At 43.2% G+C, this 24,819-nt stretch overlaps 1 protein-coding gene across 3 annotated transcripts in view; it reads right to left on the minus strand.

Annotated features, from left to right (window-relative positions):
- Positions 1-15,464: 15,464 nt before the first annotated feature.
- Positions 15,465-24,819, minus strand: part of PIGG (phosphatidylinositol glycan anchor biosynthesis class G) — a 78,204-nt gene continuing 68,849 nt past the window's right edge. For all 3 annotated transcript variants that reach the window (XM_059873244.1, XM_059873245.1, XM_059873246.1), the window contains one exon: positions 15,465-15,895. In XM_059873244.1, coding sequence (XP_059729227.1) covers positions 15,670-15,895 — 226 coding nt within the window. In that variant the 3' untranslated portion in view covers positions 15,465-15,669. The remainder of the gene's footprint in view (positions 15,896-24,819) is intronic.

A 24,819-nucleotide genomic window follows, 5' to 3' on the forward strand; every position in this document is an offset into this window, starting at 1 on the left:
CCCTGGCCCATCCATGTCTGCAGAGGGTGGCCCCCTCACCAAGGATCTCAAATTAAATTCCCTTCCTGCCACCTTCTGCCTGTGTCAGACCCTCGAGGTAGATCCTCTTAAGACAGAAGCAACAGTCACCTCCAGGCAGTGCTAGTGCCCGCATCATGGATTTGGGGTTTCTCTCTCCCCTCATAACCTCTCTGAGCCATCATCTTCACACACTGAAAATTAAATGAGCATGTGCACACCTGGGAAAATGGTGGTGGCTTTCTGTGAAGCACAGAAATTCAGAGCTCCCCATCTTCCGTTTCATTTGGGAATCTCATCCTCTGGCAGCCCTTAGCTCCTTGAAACTATGTCCCCAAGGAGCTCCACCCTCACCTGTCAGCACCTCATCAACTGACTGCTTGTGTTTGTTGGTGCACCCGAGAGAGCAACATGTCCAGAAAATCCCCTCTTAGATTAGACACTGGAGATCCATGCACACCTTCAGATAACTCTGATCTTGGCAGTACATAAGCCTCTTGAAACTGTGTTGCTTTTCTTTCAGGCTTTTCATCTGGAGAAGACAGCCCTGCTCACTTCATCCAGTTTAAGGAAGTTTTTGCCTTTTCTTCACAAATTCTTTTTGAGGTCTGGAAAACAGTTGTCTTCAGGTGAGTAAAGTCTCCAGTTGGAAGGAGCCACAGTTGGAAGGAACCACTGAAGTGTTACTTCTCACACATCAGAGGATCAGAGTCACCAGAGAAATCATTCCTGTCGAGATACTTACATGAACATGGACATTCACAAGTCTGAGTGGGATTGCTCAGTACCAGCTTAAAGGACATCAGTCTCTAAGAACACCAGTTGAAAGCCTCCCACAGAGCTGCAGGATTTACCAAACTCTCCCTTCCTGCATTTCAGCTGGCACTGAGATGCTTCCAGGGCTTTTCCCAGCCACCTGCAGTATAGTAAGCTGCCTTCTTCCACAAGCCCTTGTGGATGGCCATATCAGGAAATGTTGTTGGTTGGGATTTCTGGGAGCTGGCACATGTTTACCTTTGGCCTTCCGACTTTTTATCACTGATATTTCCCTCACATGCATATTCTTTGTGTAGACATTCATACAAGAACTTGCCTGATTTTTGCCTTAGCTAATAAAATTTATTCTCTCCCCTTCATGCCTTGCCTCTACAAGAAATCATGTCATTTCTAGACCTGACCTGGTCTTGTGCACAGGGACATCTCTCCTGGTTCCCTGCAGGCCACACTGCAAGCTGTGATGAGGGCAGTGCTCCTTGTTTTCCCTCTCAGTCCTTCAGCTTGCATAAGTAGTGTAAATATTCACAGCCCAGAGGAAAACAGCTCATTATCTGGGGGAGGAACCTCACCTCTGATGGATGCTCAGCTGCTTCATACAAAGGAAAAGAGAGTCAGCAGGAGGGGGTTGTACTGGGTTTGTTTGGACAGGCTTTGGTGATGGGGGGACTACAAGAGTGGTCCCATGTCTGTGGATACCAACAGCCTGGTCAGAGAGAGAAAGCCAGATCAACTTTCCCAGGAATTGTTCTGGGAAAAGCTACAAGAAGCTCAGAGAAAAGAATTTAACAATTCTTAAGTTTCTGCACCTGGTGTTTGCGAACATATGGAATGTGTTATGGAAAGATGCTTTCCAGAGGGTGGTTTCTCAATTAGCCAATGGTGATGGTGTGTTGATTAAAGGACCAAGCAGGTCCACCTGTATAAAACCATGTATAAAAAGAATGGGTTTCCTAATAAAATTATTATTAGCCTCTGATTATGTATGGAGTATGCGTCCCCTGTCCTTCCCGGTCCTGACTCAATGGTGACACATGTCAAACAGAGCCAACACCAAATGGCTCTGGGATGGACCTGTCACTGGTCAGGGCTGAGACAGCCAAAAATTATAGTAATGCCTCTGTGATAACACATTTTAGGAGGAAAAATAAAAAGTTACTGTGCAGATGCAATTGCAGCTAGAGAAGACTGGGATGAGACTATGAGAGAGGAACAACTCTGCAGACGCCAAGGTCAGTGAAGAAGGAGAGGCAGGAGATGCTCCAGGCACCAGGGCTGGGATTCCCCTACAGCTTGTGGGGCAGCCCATGGGGAGCAGCTGTGCCCCTGCAGCCAGGGAAGGATCACCAGGAGGCAGAAATCCACCCACAGCCCATGGAGGAGCCCTGCACTGGAGTAAGTGGACCTGCAGACCCATGGAGAGAGGAGTGGAGCAGATTTGCTGGTAAGACTGTGACCCTATGGGGGACCCATCCTGGAGCAGACTGTGCCTGAAGGACTGCACCCTGTGTAAGAATGAGCCATGTTGCAGCGGTTCATGGAGGACTGTCTCCAGTGAGAGGGATGCCATGCTGGAGCAGGGAACAACTCCTGCCCCTGAGCAGCAGCAGAAACAATGTGATGAACTGACTCCCATTCCCTGTCTCCCTGCTCCTCTGGGGAAGGAGGTAGAGCTGGGAAGGGGCAGGGGGAGAGAAGGGGAAGATGGTTTTTAATACTTTTTTATTTCTCATTATCCTGCTCTGATTTTGCTACCAATAAATTAAATTAATATCCTCAATCTCAGTCAGTTTTGCCCATGACGGTATTTGGTGAGTGATCTCTCCCAGTCCTGATCTCAACTCATGAACATTTTTGTTACATTTTCTCTCCCCTGTGCACTGCTGGAGAGGAGTGAGAGTGTGCCTTTGGTGGGTGCCTGGCAGGGTCAAACCACTTCAAGGGTAAAAGCAGACTTCAGTTAAAGCTCCTGCTGCCTAGAGGTGGAGGGACCCAGACAACTGTCCCCTTGTCTTGTCCATATTGAAGCTCTAATCAGAGGGCTCTGGAGAAAAACCTGGCACTGCCAGTTTTCTGTCCCATTTTGTGACCCATCTCTAAGTTTTTCCTCTAACCATGAAATCAATGCTGTGAATTCAGCCTAGACCGGGGAAGTTGAGTATGGGTAGAAGCTCATTTTCCTCCGAATACATTGCACAGTAGAAGAAAGGATAGGCTAAGTATTTCCCTTTTTGCCTTCCTCTTGCAAGATCAGAGCTAGACCAGCTGCAGTTTCCATGCCATAGTATGCTGCCAGCCTCATCAGTTAGCAGACTGAAATACTCATGTTTTTGTGTTGTTTTACACAACAGAGAGCAGTTGTGGAGAAGCATGCAGAAGAGGATGAGTTTGATCCCTGCCATTTAATTTGGGAAAAAATTTAATTTGTCACTAAAAGGAGTAGAATTCAAGAAACTTCCCCCTACCCCATTTGTCTACATACCAACAAGGCAGTAAGTGCCCCGTGAAAGTAGAGGCACAGCACTACTGATCTAAACCAGCTTTTCTCTCTCTTGAAACATAGTAGTTTCTCTCAACATAGCTGTGTGAGATGCAGCAGATGGACAAACACATACCCAGGAAGGCATGCATTAAGTTGTGAGAGGCACATGGTAGTGGTGTTTCCACAAGCTGGTTTGTGTGCATCTGAGCAGTGCAAGGACTCAGCAGTTAAAGCAAGAGGGGGTAGAAGTTGCCTGAAAGCTAGAAGTGATGACACAGAAACAAGCAAAACTAGCAAATACAGATGCTGTCTTCCACTTGGAGTGGTCTAACGTGTTCCTGTAAGAGGCTGAGCTCAGAAAATAAGGGATTTCTAGATACAGATCTATTCACAGACTTGCTGTGATTTTCTTTCGCCAGTAAAACTTTCTCTCTTTAAAGCAATGAAAATTCTCAACTACTTTTTAGCTTCATCCTTCTTAAAACAAGATTCCCTCCATTCACAAGCTGTGACAGGACCTTTCTTGAGATGTTACCTTGAGGGAGGAAGCAGCTCTGTGAAGTGGGAGCCATAAAATGAGTGTTTTGTAAAACATTAATGCATGAAAAAAGAAATTGCTCTGTACTAGCAATTCCAGCAATGCTCAGGGTGCAATGTCTGTGGATATTTGTACATTTACAGCTCTCCCACCCGATTCCTGCTTTTTATAGCATTGTAGAAAGATTTGGCTTGTAGGGGATCTTTGAAGATCCTGTAGCCCAAGATCCCTGCAATAAGCAGGGACATCTGGCCTTGAACATTTCCAGGAATGGTGCATCCACCACCTCCCTGGGAAACCTGCGTCAGTGTTTCGCACACTTATAATGAAATATTTCTTCATCTAGTCTAAATCTCAAAGAATCATAGAATCCTAGAATCATAAAACAGTTTGAGTAAGAAGGGACCTCAAAGGTCATCTAGTTGCACCCCCCTTGCCATGGGCCAGGCCAGGCCTTGCCTGGTCTAGTGCCATTGCACTAGACCAGGTTGCTCAGAGCTCAACCCATCCTGGCCTTGGTTGCTGCCAGGAATGGGGCATCCACAGCTTCTCTGAGCACTATCCTCACAGTAAAGATTTTTTTCCTAATTCTAAATTTCTTGTAATTTGAAACCATTGCTGCAGATCTTAATAAAGTGTTTGTCCCCATCTTTATTATAAAGTCCCTTTAAGTACTGGATGGTGCTGTAAGTCTTCTAGGATGTTTCTCTTCTCCAGGCTGAAGAGCCTGAATTCTCTCACCCTGTCCTCCTAGGAGAAGTGCTCCAGCCCTCTGATCATTCTTGTGGCTCTTCTCCGGATCCACCAGATGGACCTGCTTTGGTCCATGTCTTTCTAGTACTGTTTTTCTACCTCCACTATGTCAAGGCACATTGCTCTGTGCAGGTCTGAGGCTGCACAGAGGGTCATCATGACAGGATCCCATGAAGCGCTTGCTAGTCAGCAAGCCAGGCTAAACACAGTGAGATCCCAGCACTCAAATACTGTACTGTGGGATGCTGCTCATAAGAAATCATCCAGTGTGGAACAGACTGAACATTCCATGAGGTGGAAAGGAGAGTTCTCAGTAAGAGCAGGGAGTTTTAATTAGCAGGTTTTATAAGTGCTACTGGTCTTCAAACTAGCTTTGTTTTCCAGCGCTAGTAATTTCGTCCAGCCTGTTTTTAAGCCCTCTTTGGTTTTCTTTGTATTTCAATTCACAAATAGAGTGGATTGAAGTTGGCCAAAAGCCCTCAAGAAACACCTTGAAAACAGATTTCAACCTAGTTTTTCACATTGGCCCCAATAAGTTGAAGGATTACTCTCTGACACTGGATTCACATATTTCAGTCTTCCTCTTTTGCCTCTGTTCATTTGCCTTTCTGGTGTTTTCTATGTCCCATCTGGCTACTTCCATCTGATTCCAAACACTCTATCCACACTGCTCTTTTCCTGCCTGCAACTGCTCTCCCCACTTCTCCTCTCCTGCCAAGTCTCTCCCTCCAACGACCGGCACTGCTCAGGGGTAACATGGAGAGAGCCTCTCCTGGCATGTCTGCCAAATGCAGGCCCAGCCTTGAACACAAGAGTAGCTGGATGTCTGTGACATCCCTTGAGAAGGCCTTCTCCACATGCTTAAGCATTTTCAGATCTGGGTGTTTGACGCCCTTGAATTAGAGAATGTACCATTCTCTTTGCACAATCAACAGCACTTAGGGCAATTACACTCAGAAAATAGTACTCAATATGCATATGCCTACATAAAAGCAGCATGGCACTAACATTTCAAATGAAGAATTAAACTGATTTGGTCTTTATTTTCTAAGAGTACTTCATACATCTCAAGCAATACAGCATCAGGCAAGTAAGAGATTTCAGAGATGGCAACTGGAAATGATTTGCAAGTTAGGGCTCTCTTGGGACTATGAGCAAAACACCCCTGATTTCAGTGAGAATAAGTGAGGCTCAATTAAAAAGCCCATTGCAGGGAAACAGTATGTTTAGTGGAGTTGGGGAAGGGACGGGGGAGGCACATCACGTGTAAGAATGTAAAATAATGTAATTGGTCTGATGAAAAAAATCCAGCAATTCAATTTAAGCACCTAACAGCAGGTGAAACACTTCCAGGGAAGTTACACTTGTTCTGTATTCAGCTAAGATATTTTCAAACCATCACATATCAAAATACAGACTAATTATAGCCTTTGCATAAAAGAGGAAAACTGCCCAATCTCTGTGCTTTTGTTTCATCTAATCTACGTTCATTGCACTCCTCATGCAAATGAGCACATTTGTTACAAATGGAGTAAAATTACTTTGCTAATCATCTAGTATTTTATCATCTGAGTTTCAGGCTTTAAATATCTTGTTTGTCTATACCTGTCTGCTAACTGTGGCAATAGCATGTGGTATACTTTTGGTATCATGATGTTTGCTCTGCAAAATTCACCCCAGGGCAAGCAAGCAGGCTCCACACAAATGATCCTTAAAACGCAGAAGGAAAGTCAGACCTTTGTCTGTCTGTTCTGATCTGTGAGCTAGGACAGTGTTGTGTGTCCCCTCGGGTGGCAGACAGCCCCCAGCCATGGCCCTACAGAATTCAGTTCATTCCCAGCTCACTGTCCAAGTCTCAGGCAGGCTGTGTAACACTCCTGGCTCCCTTTCTGCTGAGATGGGAATCCAGTGCAGACTGCGTCACATACCCTGACAGGTGCAGCAGCGTAGGGGAAAGATGGAAAGGGTGACTCATTTCTACCCTGCACTTATACTCAGGAATCAAAACAGGCAGCAGCTGTCCAGACTCCACCACAAGGATGCTAAGGCAGAGATGCAGGTGTTGGCCATGGCTGTGGATAAAAGCCTTCATCAAAAACCCAGTAAAATTCTGCTACTGAGGCACATTTGTCAGATGACTGTCTCTTTAGTGAGTAAGAAGGAACTTGTAGGAGCTAATTCACTTTGTATTTAAACAAGGTTGTTCCAGGTCCGGGGAAAGTAGCAAGGCCAGGTTTCAACACCAGTTCTTTGTCCAAAGCCCATGTGCATGGACTGGTCAGGCTGCTGCTATGTGGAATGGACACCAGCTAAGTTCTGACTGCCCAGAATCACTGAATTTTTAGGGTCGGAAGGGACCTCAGAAGATCATCCAGTCCAGCCCCACTGCCAAAGCTTGGTCACCCTGAGCAGATGTCACAGGAACATGCCCAGGGGGGTTTTGGACACCTCCAGAGAAGGAGATACAACAACATCCCTGGGCAGCCTGTTCCAGTGCTCTGCCACCCTCAATGTAAGGAAATTCCTCTTTGTGTTTAGGTGGAATTTCCTGTGTCATGGTTATGGCCATTAACCCTTGTTCTGTTTCTGGCACTGCTGAGAAGAGTCTGGCAGCATCATCTGGTCACGTGCCTTGGAGATATTTGTATGCCAGTACAAATCTCTCAGTCTTCTCTTCTCCAGACTAAATAGGCCCAGCTCTCACAGTTTCTCTATTCTCATACGGGAGATGCTCCAGGCGCCAAATAATCTTGGCAACTCTCCAGTAGCTCCTTGTCTTTCTTGTTCTGAGGAGCCCAGAACTGGGCACAGCACTCCAGATGTGCCTCACTAGGGTGGAGTAGAGGGGGACAATCACCTCCCTTGACCTGCTGGCCACACTCTTCCTGATGTTCCCCAGGATTCCACTGGCCCTGCTGGCTGCAAGGGCACTGCTGGCTTATGGACAGCTTGTTGTCCACTAGGACCCCCAGGTCCTTCTGCACAGAGCTGCTCTCCAGCAGGTCACCCCAGCCTGTGCTGCTGCCTGGGGTTGTTCCTCCCTGGGTGCAGGACTCCAAACTTGCCCTTGTTGAACCCCATTCGGTTTCTCCCTGCCCAGCTCTCCAGCCCATGAAGGTCCCTCTGCGGGGCAGCAAAGCCTTCAGGTGTGCCAGCCACTCCCCCCAGTTCTGTATCCTCTGCAAACTGGCTTAGGGTTCATTCAGTCCCTTCATCTGAGTTGTTGATAAACAAGCTGAGTAAGACGGGAGTGGGTATTGATCCCTGGGGAATGCCACCACTGCAGGCCTTCAGCTGGATTCTACTCTGCTGGTCACAAGCCTCCGAGCTCTGCCATTTCAGCCAGTTCTTGATCCAGCTCACTCTCTATTCATTTAACCCACATTTCCTGAGTTTACCTACAAGGATGTTATGTGAGACAGTGCCAAAAGCGCTGCTGAAGCCAAGGTAGTAGCAGAGGCCTGCCCAGGGAACTTTCTACATAAGAGATTGTGGATGTTTAGCCAAGAAATAAAGGAACTCAGAATATCCTGCGACCTCTGTTTTTCTCCAGGTTTGATTTAAACAGGTCAGCAGGACAGATAAGGTCACTCACATACTTTTTTGTTTCCTTCTGTTCCCCTTTCTCTTCACTAGCAAAACTTTTTGAGTAGGATGTTGAAATAAAAGCCTGTTGGAAGTCAGCTGTTGTGAATTTTTATGTAGCTGAACTATTGGTTCCAGTCAGACAACTGTCTTGATTATTGTGATTGGGTTTTTCTGGTTGGGGCTTGGTTTGGTTTGGTTGGTTTGGTTTGATGTGGTTGGGTTGGTTTGGGTTGGTTTGGTTTGGTATGGTTTGCTTGGTTTGGTTTGATGTGGTTTGGGGGTTTTTGCTTGGTTGGTTTTTCCCTTTTTTGTTTTAATCTGGGGTTTTCATAAAAGGGATTTATTTTGGCTCACTCAGAAATGCTACGTGTGTTGAAAGGGCCGATGGCATTGACAGCACAGCCCACTCTGCAAAAACTAACCCACAACAGAAAAAATCAATACCATTGCTGTCAATAACTACTATTTTGTTTCATCCTTGCACATCCCTTACCACAACTCTACTTTCCCTTAAATGTTCTTCACATCTCATCAGGGAATCCTCGCAGTCAGCTGCAGTGAGCCTCAAAAATGAGCCCCAGTGCCCTTACAGGGGCTCCCCAGGCTGCCCTCTGTGCACCCAGACCTGCCAGGCATGGCGCTTCTAATCACACACAGCTGAGAATGGCTCTCCACATATTCATCTTTCACATGCTTCACACATCAGACTGCACTTTGTAAACCAAAGCTGTGCCCCATGCTGCTGATCACCAAAGGATTTGTCACTGCAGGCACCTCAGTGCAAGTGACAACACAAAGTGCTGTGCTGTGCTGTGCTGGGGTCCCTGAGGCAGTGCCACCCATTTCCCTCCCATGGTGGATCTCCACAGGGCTGCCCTCACACTTACAGCAAAGCAGGAGGGAAGCCACTACCTGTGTGCTGTGGCACACTGTTGAGAAACATTAAATAGGCAACGTTGGAGACTTTCTGCCACACAGAGCAGAAAGGAGGTGCTCACACTCCCAGAAGCAAGTCTTTGTCAGAGCTGTGGACAACAAATCTCCAGTTGTAACTGCACCTCCAGCTGTGAAAATCCTCTCTAACAGGCCTCCCAGTCTTTTCTCAGCAGCTGCCTTGTGTTCCAGTTGCAAAAAGGAAGGACCAGGGACCTTACTCCACTGACAAGGCACCTCCAGCAGAGGTGGAAGAACTAGGCTTTCCATGCCACTGCCAAAAGTGCCTGACCCCTGATGTGTAGGGTGAGTTCATGTGCAACCAAAATCTAAGAAGCTGTTTGCCCACTCCTAAGCCACTCACTGCTCTGGGCTGTTGGCTCCAGTCATGTTAGTCTTTTAAATATTTATTCTAAACAAAAAGCCACCCACAATACATACCAAAAACTTGTGCCACACCAGAAAGCCAGACACTACACGGCTCCCCAGTGCTGTTCCTGTGGCCACAGACTCAGCTTTCCCACGGGACCACCCCATACTAACAGCCTCTGCCGGTTAGTAAAAGCTTAAGACCAAAAAGGGCTATTTTTGGAATTCCTTCAGCCTCCGAAGACAGCAGCTTTTCAGGGTTTTTTTTTTTTTTTTTTCTATTAGGAAAAGTTGAGCTCAAGCCTTCCTACCTACACAGATAGAATCAGCTCTCAGGGTAACAGGTGCAGGGTCTTCTCAGTGTTTGGGACCTCATGTTCCTCCTGCTGGTGAGTAATACACCAACATGCAGTACTGGGTGCATATTTGCTGTGTGAATGGGACTGTGTCAGGTTCTGCATCACAGGTAGTCTTTGCAGCAGACATCAGCAAATACAACACACTGCAGTGGAAATGTCAGAGGTTCAAAAAAGGCATAGGTGGTTAAAGTTGCGCCATGTATAGCTCATCTTGAGACTAATTACCATGCTTAAGGCCTGGTAGTGGCTGGCATCCTTAGTTCTTCAAATGACAATGATGTTAAGCAAAAACAGTGGTGCTTTGAGCAACAGATTGAACTTTTCACTGAGTTACATCTTAACCACTGTACCACACTGAAAATGCATCCTCAGTACCTGCAGCTGGGGAAGACAGTATTATACTGAGAGGGAGAGACAGCTGAAGGAACAGGGCTAGTCCTCACGGCAACCCAAGCTTTTCATCAAATGTTGAGGGACAGGTAACAAGTCCTTTGGGATGACCCTCTGTCCCCCATCAGGAAAACAAAAGGAATTAATGTCCACAGGCCTGTTTCTCAATCTGGAAACAGAAAGTTAGTCACCTATGTGTGTCCTACCAAACATACCCAACATGGACCTGCAAAAATCAGAATCAGGCCACAAGTTTCACTTCAGGCCTGATAGGCAAGTTGAACACTTTGGGGAACCATTTGAATCATAACAGAGGCAATACAGAATAGGACACCTTTTGTAATCAAGTCTGGAAATACCCAAGCTACGGAGGCACTGAAGGGCAGTTGACATTACAACTGGGGTGTAAATGCATGACTACAGAAATTAATAACAATTTTTAACTGGGAGGTTTATCTATTTTTTTTAATGACAGATATTTTCTTCTTTTTTTTTTTTTTTTTTAAATTACAAAGCTTTTGACTTCAGGAAGTAACCTGTGAAATAGTCAGTAAAAAATCGCAGACAGCTTCAAACACAATAAAAATACTGAATCCTTGCTGAATGTTGGCTGGAAGACAACTTTGGAGCACACACAGTACAACTTCCAACACACAGTGGGGGTAACGAAATGAGGTTGCTCCAGTACTGGAAGATCTCCCAGGATGGAGACCTGGGGCTCATCCCCACAGTAAACACACAGGTAAGAAAGTAGTCCCCTGAACTCCTGGAACTGTCCTGTACTCCGACTTGTGCCTGCTGCCTTGAGGCTCTCCCTCTGCCCTTCTGAGAAAAATTCACTTCTGTGCCTCCCCTCCTTGGAGCTGATGGCAGCCAAAAGGTCTCTGACACATCTTCATGCCCAGGCTGAAACAAGGTACAAGTCACTGGGAACTTAGGTGATAACAGACTGTTAATGATTGCACCAAGGTCAGATGGGCAAGGACTTGCTGAGGATCTTGGCTAACCTAATTGCTCAATCAGCAATTTATACTAATTTATTTAGATGACAACATAATCACTCACTAAGCAACTGGACAATTATCCCTAGTGTGAAGCACACCAGGATTAGTAGAAAAAGAAACATCTCCTCCTGAAGACCTTGCAGACTCAAGGAATTTATTGCCTGGAGGAGCATGGACTCATGGGATCCACAGGGAAAAGCACTTCAGGATTCAGTAAAATTTATGGCATGTGTTTTTGGGGATTGATGAAACATGCAAGTCATTATATAATACTTAGGGGTGAGACAAAAGGACAGGAAAAGGAAAGACCAAGATGGCTCAGAAAGGAATAAACATGGGAAAGCAGAGGAAAATGTAGAGAAGAAGTGCTGGCTTTGTATAAACAGGCCTCTAGTGTGTGTATTTCCATGTGTGAGTCCTTCACTTCATCACTGCTGAGCGCTCCCTCCTCTCATTAAATCCTACTTCTTTTAAGTGCATCCTCTACTCTTGATGGATGTTTATGAACAGCAGTGAACTTCAAGCTGGACTCATTCATAAGAGAAGAGATCTGGATACCAGCAACAGAAGCTGGAAACCTCTGGGGTTCCCTTGTCTGAATGACAGCATCAAGGCAGGCCACTGGGATCTAGGTCAGGTACTGGATAAACTGTCCATGCAGACGTGTGTGTGTGTTTGCTCCTTGAACAGCGATGAGCTGGGGAGCAGGATCAGGCTGTCAGGGCTGCTCAGCAGCCCATGGGCACCATCCTGCACCACTACCAGCCAGGGACACGTGCCCAGGCTGTACTGCAGCTTGTCAGCAGCCCCTTTCTCCAGGGTGCCAAGCTCCCTCCAAAGGGTGGTCCTCCCTTTAGCATATACACCACTCCCCCTACTTGGTACCATTTCCAGATTTGCTCTGGTCTCGCCCTTCAACCAGCTGAAGAATGATCCTAAAGTGCCTTGCCCTAGTATCACATTGCTTCTTCTCTGCCAGCCAAGGCTGAGATGGGGCGACTCAGACCAGTGAAGTCTGAGCCCAGAGATCCAGTCCATCCTTCAAGTCCACTCATCTATTAGCTCAACATGTGGCTGCCAAGTACAGCCTGCTGAAGGCCTTGGTCAAGCTGTCCAACATCCAGTGCTCTTCCCTTCTCTACAGAGTCTGTCATCTCTTAAGAGAAAAAAATCAAGTACCAATGGGCCAAACACAAACTGTCCTGCAAACTCTCCCTCAGTTATTTTCCCTCCATTTAGCTCTTGGCAGAGTCTACATCTGTATTATCTGCCTGTGGACTGAAGAGAGGCTACTTCCCAGACTTTCCATACTTGTGTTAGATGGTGCCAGCCTCACAAACACCCCCTGATCACAGTCTTTCTTAGTCAGGAGAGTGAGAGGCCTATAATGACACCAGCCAGCTCCTTCTCCTATCCCACTGAGCAGTGGGATCACAGCTCCCCTCCCCTCCTTCTGCTGGTGAAACACTCAGGAAAACCTTGATTTTTCACAGGAAGCCCTTCATGGTAACTTGCAACTGTGGCCCCTCCTCTGCAACTGTGCAATTGTGGAGCTAAATCTTGGATCTTTAGTTTGCAAATGCCTGATGTGAGGGATTCCATAAACTGCCCTGATCCTTACAGAGAGAACCATGGAGGTTCTGCCTGCTGGAAAGGCTGGGGTTCACACTGTGGATCTTGTGCTGGCTTATGCAGAGGCAGGGAAAATGGGGGCTTCTTTTCCTAGAAAGCAGAAATACATGTATGTAGTACCTGAAATACTAATAGATTCAATATTTTTTTCTTAAACCTGAATTCATTTACAAGAATGAAGCTCAAGGTTCACCTCTGTGAATCCATGGGACCATACCAGACATCAGCTAGGAGCTTTTAGTTATGCTGACTGGTGTTGATCAAGTTAAATCTAGCAGAGCAAACTGTAGCAAACAGTAACTGGTTGCACTGTGTGACCAGTGCTGAGCAGAAATATTTAACATGGCAAAACTTTATCCAACCAGAGAAAACATCCCTCTCAGCAGGTATTTAAGGAGGAGTCTGCACCTATGCACAGGGATTCCAAGGAATTCCAGGCTGATCCCACAGTGAAGCAGCGACTATAGGTGACTTGGACCGAAGAAACTGATATGCTCAGAATGGCAAAAATCATCCCCAGTAACTAACTAGTGAGATAAGAATTTGTGTTCAGGCATTTGCTTTATATTGATTTAAAATAAAATTATTATAACATAATCCCTCATTTACAGCCTGGTTGCCTGCAGCAGGAACTAATTCATTCCTTCACTGCTAAGATTTGCATTGCTAGAGCCCATAAACTCATGAAGCATTATTTCATTTGCCTACACCCAAAGGGAAAGGATGAAAAAGAAATATTGATTCTGAATTTGAAAGCACCATGTTTCTTTCATATATCATGCAATCTCATGAGCTGACTTGGGATAGAGATAAGTCTCTTCTCCTCCTTCCCCCCTTTCCTGGTCTTGAAGACCTAAGTAACAGCTTTCCTAAGACATTTAATCCTAGATCAAATCTGGACATCTTTCAGCTTCAGAGGAGAAGGGGAACACTGATCATTTAACTAAGTAATCTGAAAAAATGCAATGTTAATACACACACAATAGTTTAGATTCAGCTATTTGATAAAAGAGATATACTAGAAGTAAAAACAAACAAACAAACAAAAAACCACCAAAAACAACCAAAAACCCCAACCAAACAAAAGAAAACCAAAAAAACCCACCAAACCCCAAACCCAGAAGGAAGGAATAAAAGACCTTGTTAATGTTGTCCCATGTTGTTTTAGGATTCAGTACCCCAGAAGTTCTCCTCTATGCCTTCCATCTCTTTATTAGCACCCTTTTTCTCTGACTCAAATGTCTTATAATCTGTATGAATTTAGGGAGGATTGCTTACGAATTAATGATGTAGGTAAACAGAGAATATGTTGATAATGCCAACACAGCTGCCAGCCAGCAGGTAACCAAAAAAATATTGAGAATTGTGAAAATGGTAGATGCACATTCACAAATACAAACTGGTTTAAATAACCATAATTGCCAGTAAAAAGTAATTTATTAGAAGTATTTAATTTTCAGTCTTCCAGCAGGTCACAGTAAAGGACATTAAGATCCAGAATTCTCTCCTTCAGGTAAAGAGCAATATGCTGCCAGTGTATTGAAAATTTTAGTTGTTTTCTAGCTGAAAAAATATTTCATTATGAGTAATCAAGATGGCCTATTATTAATGTATAAAAACTAAAGGCCTACATTTTGAGATTTGCATTATCTGTAACATGAGACAAAAAGTCCATCAATGATTTTAACTGTACTGTCAGCTACTGTCTTGAAAGCTTATTTTTCCATATTTGTAACAAAAGTTAAAAGGTCTGCTTCTCTTCTGATATACCTCAAATATATTTAGACGAACTCATATTAGCCAGTAAGATGGACAAAACATGGACAAAACCAAGAGGCAAAAAGACCCCACATGAATTCTGATAGCCAGTATAGTCGTTAACGTATCTTCTTCACAGAAGCAAGGAAAAACAACATTGTTAGAAATTAATTACAGCACATTCAAGTGAGATGGCTAGACAGGTCACTAGGGGGGTGGTGATGCAAACTGCAAACACAGCTTCAACACATTTTATTTTGCTGGTAACTTAACCCATTAAATTGTTCTCCTGTTCACTGCTCACAACTCTCTACCCATGTGCGGAAAATATGATCAAATGTTCAGCATAGCCGCACCGACCTGATTTATCATTTATACATTGATAAGAAGAAACAACATTTCATCTGTGAATGGACTCCATAAAAGATTAATTACTTTGTTAGACAATGTTTCTTATTCAGTGCAGATCGAAATCCATTACAAACAGTGATGGCACTCATCTTACAAAGAAAAATGCTGCTTTTAAACAGAAATGCTTGCTGCCTATGCAAAACAAACAAAGTCTCTTACCTGGGATGTTTGTACAATAAAAATTTCAATGCATCCACTAGAAAGAAAATAAACATAAAAATCCCCTGAAGCTAATGGATTCAAGATCTTGTGAACAGCACCTAGAAATCCTGCACATTTTTAGGATTTTGTAGTCTAAGAAAGTAAAAAAATTATATGCACACAGGATTTTTTCTGTGCCTACGAGGCACTGGTCTGTATTTATACCAAGACGTATATTTTTAAATTCAAAACATGTAAAATCACCATTCTGTTATTTGGGAAGTGCTATAACGACAGCTATGGAACAAAAGGTATCCTTGAAAAGACAGTTTATTTCAATTCAACATTTTTAAAGCAAGCTCAGTTTTTACACAAGACTGATCTTGACTAAAATAAACAACTCATTTAAGAATTTACTCCTCAAAATCTCTACAACAATTTAAAGCCGGTATTTTCCTTTTTCCAATCCAGTGGCACAGTGGACATTGCAATGCAGAACCCCATACCACAGACCTATTTTCAGTCTTGCACTTTGTAAGAGTGGTTCTGATCCATTGCTGTGAAGAACAGGCAGACAGCAGCTGTGATGAACACATGCACTCCCTCGTACAGGAGCTTTGGCGAGAAGACGCTCCATATGAACAGGTGGTAGCGCAGACCTGTCACCAAAACAACGTAGATGGCAACTGGAATGGAACGCATTAGAGCGTAGCAGAAACAGCCATGACCCACTGCTGCAGAATTCCTGGTAACAGAAACAGAGGAGGTCATTCTCGGGCAAACTCAGAAAAGACACTGGAGTTCCTCCCCTCTTTAGCATTATTTCACAACACAGGGAGTATTCAGAGATCTCCACTTTGTGTTAGAAAACTGACTGTTAATGCAATGATGAACCAATAAAATTTGTTCTTGTCACCTTTATATATCCTATAATGTGTACGTCAGGTGTAAGCATAGCTTACAATAAAGGTGCCCAGTAGTTCACTCCAAACTCAGATTGTTCTGTACTTTAATGTATTTTATTCTAATTGTCAAAGTTTCCATTAAGCAGTTTCAAGACCACTTTGTCTCCTGTTGGCTTTACAGTGCCGTTCCACCAAACCTGAATAGTAGGAGGAAGAGAGGACGACAGTACTCCACACGAAGTTTCCTAACCTGTTCAACAGACAATCAGATGGAGCATGCAGCCCCCTTGTAAAGGGCATAAAACCTGTCAGAGTGCACCGCTGCCCATTGCCAGCAACACTGTACAAAACAACGTAAAAACTGTGCTATTGGAAAACTTCGCAAAGCCAACTAACATAACATTCTCAAAGAATACCATATTCTTAGGCTCACAAGAGTGATACATTGCATTTCTGTCACAGCTGCTTAGCTCAGTTGGGTCCACTGCATCCCAAGAAATGGCTGCCCCAGGTAAACTACACGGACCATATCTGCCACATCGATGTATTTTGGTGGGTGACAAGAGTCAGATGAAAATGGAAGTGAAAAGGTTTTCTGCACTTTGATTGTCCTCCCTCTCCTGAGGCACCAGCTCAAAGCAATGCTGGGTTGGCCCCTGTCCAATTTCCCCAAAATACATCTGCAGAGATTAATTCACACTATATTCAGATGTTTACCCCTTCAGACAAAAGGAAGGAAAAAACTGTTTTACTGGAATAATAAGGGAACATTTTCCTCTCCCCATCAAAATATTTTACATAAGCAGTTCCCAAAAGAACAAACTGGCAAAGAGTGGAAATGTTTTACAGCGAAATCCTGATCTGAGAATCTGTTCTGCTCCTCCCAGTTTAAGTCTAATCTTGTTCCAAGTAATAAAAATTTAACATGGTTAGCACTTCTGCAAGATGTTAATTAGTTACTTATGACTAAGTAAGCTACAGAATGCAGTATTTTACATAAACCATAAAACATCTTATTCTTTAAATAAAAATAACTTGGATACAGCCCTGTTTCCCAGTGAAGTCAAGATCTAAATTCCCAAGGCTTTCAGTAGAAGGAAGAGCAGGTAATGAAAGCAGAGTTTTAAAATCATGAACAGCGGGCATGAATGACTGAAAAACATATATTCTGTTCACAGAAAACTATTTCCTTTGCTGCTTAGCCAGGAAAACTGAGACTTGGGAGTGAACAAGACTGCTCCCTCCTTCTGCATAACTATCTTAGTCTTCAGCGAGCTTGAAAAAAATAACCAACTTTATGTTTAATAACTGATTTTATTGACAAGGATTTAACAAAGTGCAATTCACTCAGTCTCAGCTGTTTTGAGTTAAAACAGCATTTGTAGTAAAAATAGTATTTGTAATAGTCAGATGGCCACCAAATAAACAGAGAAAATGGCTTTTAGATCAGACAAACAGGCATTTTAAAAAATATTTTCTAGAGTTAAAAAATGCACTTGATAGACCATATAGATGAACCCCCAGGTCAATGATACAATTCTTTCTGTATTCTGATATATTAAAAATAGCTGTTTTTTAGTTACAGGATACCTCTACTTACAAAAGCTCTCAGCATTCACCTCACCTCCCAAGATAACACAGACACATACTTTTAGAGGGAAAACTTGGACAGTTTCACTGTATAATGCAGTGGTGCAATTTAGAGAAGGCAGCAAAAGCGCACTGTGTCCACAAAGTTAAAGAGTTAGTGGGAGTCAACAGCAGAATAATTGGGTTTATCTCAGAGATGGTGAAAGCATTCACACATGCATTGCTGCAGACAGAGCACTGGAGTGACTGAGCAGAAGCAGTTAAACCCACGTGGCCTGATCCTAAGGCAACAACTTAGCTCTTCAAGCACATCATCATTCTTTCCTCTGACTTCAGCCAGGGACAAAATTTGCACAGTGAGTAGTAATGTCCTTTGTGTGCTCCTTCTTCTCATTCTACAGACATAGTGCACACAGTATCTCCAGGCCACAAGGAAGGCAGCATCCAGGGATCAGGCAGCTACTGATAACATGACCACGACAATCCAGCTAGTTCTGCCGGTTTCTGAATTACTCCAAATTACTTCACCAGAAGAACAGAGAAAGATGTCTGTGGGACGCCACTCATGTATCCTCATGCTTATGATCTGGACCAGCCAGTAACAAATAGCCTTGCAAATTCTCAGTGCTGTTTCAATTAAAAGAATGGAAGACTACAGGACACATCTAAAGTACCAATCTGTAACTAATCCACACTGAATCGTCTCTTCAGCAATTAATACCTTTCGTTATTTAAAGGAGAAGAGCACAGACAGATATAAACTACCTCCATGTTCTGACAAAACCAGCCCACTATTAAGGCCTCTGCACAATGCAGAAGTAATAAAAAGGAATACTCAGGTTCTAATAATCAGCTCATCTAGGAAGTTAGCTTAGGGGAACTTGAAAGAGAGATTCATATGTGTTACAGATGACAAAGCATATCCAAACTTCATATGAGATCCAGGAAAAAAAAATGTTTTTGGAGAGTTCTGAAGCAAAGAACACTACAGATTAAAATCACTAAACATGCTGTAATCAGAATGCAAACATTAAGTATGGTCTAGAAAACACTGACTTTCAGCAAAAATTGTCTCTTAATGGAAAATATTTAATGCATAGCAAAATATGCTCAAGAAACTCTTATATTAATAGGTTTATCACTTCTTTTGATATCCTAAACCCTAATAGATGTTTCATCAACAAATATTTCATGTCTCAATCCATCTCTAAGGTGCTGCTGAGTAATACAAGGCTTTCAAAATGAAAAAAAATACAATGCAAAAAAACAAACAAAAAGAAACCCACAAAAAGAAAAAAAACACTATTTTCTTGTGAAAACATGTCTCTTACTTATACTGAACACTTGGCAGCTGGTGGCAACAAGTTTTGTAGCTTAAAAATCAAGAAAAACATCTCCACAGACAGCTCTATAAATGCATCCACAAGGACTTTTAAAAAAAATTTTACAGTGTTTACAGTGTTCCAACCCTTTTTCCAACAACACCATACCAAATAAACAGTATAAAAATATGCAAGCATATTGTCGCTCTTCTAGGGTTGGAAGAGGAAGGTCGCTCTGGAGGGTTTCAGTATGAATGTGCTGAGTCCTTTCAATGCAAGTTACCCTCTAGCGTTTCTGCCCTTCCAGCCCCACGCCCCCCTTTTCTAGTTGAACATCACTGCCTAAGTTATCTCCTACTGGAGATACTGCATTTGCCTATTTGAAGGCAATTTTTACTGTATTAACATCTTCTACAGTATTAAGTGGCACTTCTCTTTCTAGGCATTCTGCAGTTTCAAAGATCCCCCTATTTAGTGGCCTCTGAAAAATACTTGGCATTTTTTTCGTCTGCCTCATATATACTAATGAAGGGTTACACTCAGAAACAAACTGTGCAGCACTCCAAATTTCTCCAACTTCTTAGAGTATCTGCAATGTGTAAGAAATTTCTCTGATCTAAGCAAGTATCAATCAGTTCAGCAGCAAGAACAAATTTGCTACATCTCTCCCACATGTCCCATTTTCACTTAGTATAATTCTACAACACTATTTTAGATTATAGAACACAATCCTGCATTTTCACGGAAAAACACTTTATATTTTTAACAGTTCCAAGGGAACCAAGAGTCCTCTAGAAATTCACATGATTAATTCTGGTAGAAACTACCAATCAGAACCACATTTTTAATACAGTTTTTGTCACCACACCCTATCAATGGATAGATGTCAAAAATGGTGGTTGCCAGCAAGATAAAAGGGCTGCAAAGTGTATTCTGCTGCCATGCAAATGAGGATTTCAGGGATGACTGATTTTTCTCTGCCCTCTGCATTCTTTTTCCCAGTAAGAAAAGCAGAGAAGGTACAACTACCTGAGCAAGGTCATGTCTGTGGCAGTAAGTTACAGGGGACTGCAGCACATGTGGATTGCAGTACAGGGTTCAGGAGGTTCTAACAAAAACTTAGCTGTAAAAAGCTATTAGGACTTAAAACTTCAATTCTGTTGATTTCAGCATCAAGAGTATGAAAAATAGAATTGTATCAATGTTTTTTTCTGGTTCTCACTGCTGGCATAATCAGTTGTGCTGTGACCTTCATGTCAGCAAAATAAGCAAAAAAAAACCCCCAAGAAAACAAAACAAAAAACCACACACACACAAAGAACCCAAAACAAAAACACACACCCCCCAAAAAAACCCAAAAAACCCCAAAACAAAACCAAAACAAAAAAACCCAAACAAACAAAAAAGAGACCAAAAAAAAAAATCCCAATAAAAAACCCCAAAAAACCTCTAAACCCAGCCAGCCTATTCCTGTTGACACTGTCCCAGATTTTACTGCAGCAAGATATAACCAAACCATCCTAACAAGCAAAACACAAATTCTAAGTATTTCAAAGCCCAGCATCAGTCAATTTTCTGTGAGTATTCTTCCAAAATTCAGTGAACACTTCATAAGGTTTCCAGTAGGATAAAAACCTGAAGCATTTTATACTGGCGTCATACATCGAAGGAATAACAAGGAAATATATAGGTTGATTTTCTGTTAAGGTGCATCTGCAGGCTTTCCTGCCCATCTTTGTAAACAAACAGTTATTCTTCATGACCTTAGCTAAAGGTGCAAAGAAAAATTGCATCTGACAATTGTTATTGACAGATGAGATCTGAAGAAATTTAAACAGACTGTTAGTGTCCAAGTTATTAAATTAAATTCAAATGTAACATGTTAAAATACATCAGTATAAGAAGACATATTTGACAGTGACACAAGGCATTTCTAGAAAGGTAAAGCACAATTTCTTTAAGTATGGATAGGAAACTGGCCAGCAAGGTCAGAATGGGTGGTGATCTGTGGTTTTTACTCACTGTGGCAGCCAGTCACAAGTAGGGTCCCACAGTGAATGCTAATGAGCCCCAAACTGCTCAACATTTTCATAAATAGTCTAGATAGTAGGACCGAAAGCACCTTTGCTAATGTGCTGTTGGCACTAAACTGAGTGTCAAGGTGGACAGACTAGAAAGGAGAGCTCTCTTACAGAGAGATCTGGTCAGGCTATTAAGACCTATATGAAGTTTAACAAAGACAAGTGCAAAGTCCTGCACCCAGGTTATGGGCTAGGATGCATGTGACTGGGAAACAGTGCTGCTGAAGGGGACCTGGGGGTACTGGGGAACAACAAGTTAAACATGGGTCAGCAGAGCACTGCTGCAGCAACAGGCAAATCATGTCCTGGGCTGCATTCTCAGGGGCACTACTAGCAGGGAGAGATGTGATTATCCCAACTCTACTGAGTGCTTGTAGGCCATACCTGTAGTATTATGTTCAGTTCTGTTCCCCACCCTTCCAAAAAGACATGGACAGGCTGGAGGGGCTCTAAAGATGTACTGGAGAGCATGAAAGAGCTGTACAACATAAGACATTAGAAGTTAAGTCTCTTCTTCATGGAGAAGGCTCAGGGAAGCTTCATCACAGAATTCCTGTACTTTATTATTTCAAGATGGCAACAAAGGATGGAGGTGCTTTCCTCACCAGGGGGTACATGGAGAAAATATAGGGCAATGGGTACAAGTAGCGCTGGGAGAGGTTTCCTCTCAGTATAAAAAAGACATGTTCTATAGTGAGAACAATTAATCACAGATACAATCTTGCCAGGGATCTGGTAGAGACCCCATTACTGCAAATTTTCAAGACAAGACAGGACAACAAGCTAGATGATCTCATGGAGGCTCCTCTTCCCAGAAAAGGTTGAACGAGATGAACTTTTAAGGGCATCTCCAACCTGGGGTGTTCTGTGGTTCTGCAAAGCAATGCTCGCTCTTTTGCACTGAGGGCAGACTCAATTCTTTCTCATATTTTTACACTACAATAACTATTTTTAAATTTACGACTTAAATAAAGTAACAGCTCTCTCCTTAAATTACTCCTGCCATCCCAGTAACACACACATTCAAGAAGAATTTGTTAACTTCAAGAAAAGGTGTGAGAGAAGAAGATAGAAAAATCCTAGATAAATGCAGAATGACAGTATGTCATGTACAGTCCTATCCACAGCTACCAGAACTAAACAGTTATGTTGGCCATGGAACAGAAAACACAAAACTAATGGTGAAAAAGGAAAAAACTTGTATGAATAGTAGAACTAGGCCAATACCAGCAAAACTACAGGTTACATCTAGAAACATAGCTACAATAAAAAGGTATAAGAGGTATAGAGGTAAAGAGGTGTAAGAGGTACAGTAAAGAGTTTTACAAGCAAAGGTCCATAAGTCTGACCCTCTCTTTCAAGTAGTTTTCTTCTGAATGACCCTGCTTCTGCTTGAGCCACAGCATAAACCACTCAGAGTCCAACATAATCATGCAGCTCTTCTTGCTAATTTAAGAGAGGAAAAGAAGTTGGTACAATGCTCCAATCTGTTGCAGAATAAATAGGAAGGAATATGCAAAGGACTGCAGAGAAAGGGGCAATGGAATAATTTTTTCAGTGAACTGTGCATTCATGCATTGTATCAGAATATTGCTCCCAACTTTCTTCACAGCTTTTTCAAGCAAAATGCACAGCATATTCATCTTCAGAGACTCTTTACTCCTTGTTGTGCAATGAGATGCCTTCTGGGATTACATAGGGAGATTCTTACTAAGCCCAAGTGTCATACACACTTTTTACCTTGTCAAGTTTATAGGGAGTGTTGGACTTCTTAGTAATTCGGCTTTGTGCAAATTACTTTTAGGACCAACACTCAGCATTAGGATAAAGACTGCAGAGCCCCACATACTTTGTCTGGGAAGCAAAATGAATTACAGCATGATCTGCAGACCCATACCCTAGGACCTCTGCAAAGGATGAGACAGTGCTATTATCATTAAGTGTAAAAGGAACAGTGAAGAAAAATGTAATTAATTGCAAGATTATTCTGCTGTTTTATGAAGATAGCTTGATTAGTAGCTGCAGACCCTCCACCTCTTTGGACCCTAGTGAGAAGACAGACAAATCAGCTCAGGATCTTCCATGCCCTAGCTTTGGTGATACTGTAATTGCAGTGGCTCTGAGACAGAAAATGTAAACAGAGAGTACACAACTTTCAGAAGACATTATTTTGAGTAGGGAAGGAGGGAGAGGCAGAAGGAAGGAAGTGTTCGAAGGAAGTGGAGGAAGGAAGAAAGTGGTGGAAGGAAGTGGCGGAACGAAGTGGCGGAACGAAGTGGCAGAAGTGGCGGAAGTGGCGGAAGTGGCGGAAGGAAGGAAGGAAGGAAGGAAGTGGCGGAAGGAGGGAAGGAAGGAAGTGGCGGAAGGAAGGAAGGAAGGAAGTGGCGGAAGGAAGTGGCGGAAGGAAGGAAGTGGCGGAAGGAAGTGGCGGAAGGAAGGAAGGAAGTGGCGGAAGGAAGTGGCGGAAGGAAGGAAGTGGCGGAAGTGGCAGAAGGAAGTGGCGGAAGGAAGTGGTGGAAGGAAGGAAGTAAGTGGTGGAAGGAAGGAAGTAAGTGGCGGAAGGAAGGAAGTGGCAGAAGGAAGGAAGGAAGGGCCGGAAGGAAGTGGCGGAAGGAAGGGGCGGAAGTGGCGGAAGGAAGGAAGTGGCGGAAGGAAGGAAGTGGCGGAAGGAAGGAAGGACGTGGCGGAAGGAAGTGGCGGAAGGAAGTGGCGGAAGGAAGTGGCGGAAGGAAGGAAGGAAGGAAGGGGCGGAAGGAAGAGGCGGAAGGAAAGGGCGGAAGGAAGGAAGTGGCAGAAGGAAGTGGCAGAAGGAAGTGGCGGAAGGAAGGAAGTGGCGGAAGGAAGGAAGTGGCGGAAGGCAGGCACAAGAGGGGGACATATGTTGATTGAGAAAGACCAAGTGAGTGTAAAAGTGAAAAACATTCACAGTAGAGACAAGGGACATTTAGGAAAGTGAAAGGGCCTGTCAGAGAGGGAATGCACACAATAGAGCAAGAAATTGAGGAAGAGAAAGTACATGAGAGAAATATGAGAAGTAGGAGAGAAAGATGAAAACTACAGGGAAAAGGAAAGCATACCAGGGACACACACTGAATGTGTCTGTGGGTGTGAGCATATGGGGAAGCCAGAGAGAAAATTAGAGAGTGTGTGCAGAAGAGAGAGGAAAGGTGCAACAGAAAGAATAAGAAGGTGTCAGAGAGGGGAAAGGAAGGGGAAAATGGATGAAACAAATTAGAGAGAATTTACATCATTAGGAATACACATGTGGAATCACAAGCATGTGAAAGAACAGGAAAGTACAGAAATTAGATGGAAAGTTTCCAAGTCAACACAGGAACAGAGGAAAATGGATGCATAAGGGAGGGAAAGTGTCCCCAAGAGAGGGAAAGTAAAAGCTATAGAGAGGAAGCGTAAGACTGTGAGATGGGGAAAGTGCACCAGACAGGAAAAACACATGCAGAAAAAGGGGAACACACTATAGAGAGAGAAGGAAAGCATACATGCAAGGAAGTAGAAACTTGAAAGATGAGGAAACCAGCGATAGAGTATAAGGTAAAGAGGGTGGGGAAGTATACACAAGGAAAGAAGAGTACAAGGGCAAGCAAAGAAAACTGCAGCAGACCAAAGGAAAAGCACATGCAGCAAAGTAAAGACATGAGAGAGAATTCTAGGAATTGAAAGCATTAACTAAAAGCATAAAAAATAAACACGGATGGAATATGTGAAAGAGGGATGGAATGTGTGAAAGTGAGACAGAAAGCATGAGCAAAA

This window comes from Haemorhous mexicanus, chromosome Z (assembly GCF_027477595.1).
Source record: "Haemorhous mexicanus isolate bHaeMex1 chromosome Z, bHaeMex1.pri, whole genome shotgun sequence".
NCBI lineage: Eukaryota > Metazoa > Chordata > Aves > Passeriformes > Fringillidae > Haemorhous > Haemorhous mexicanus.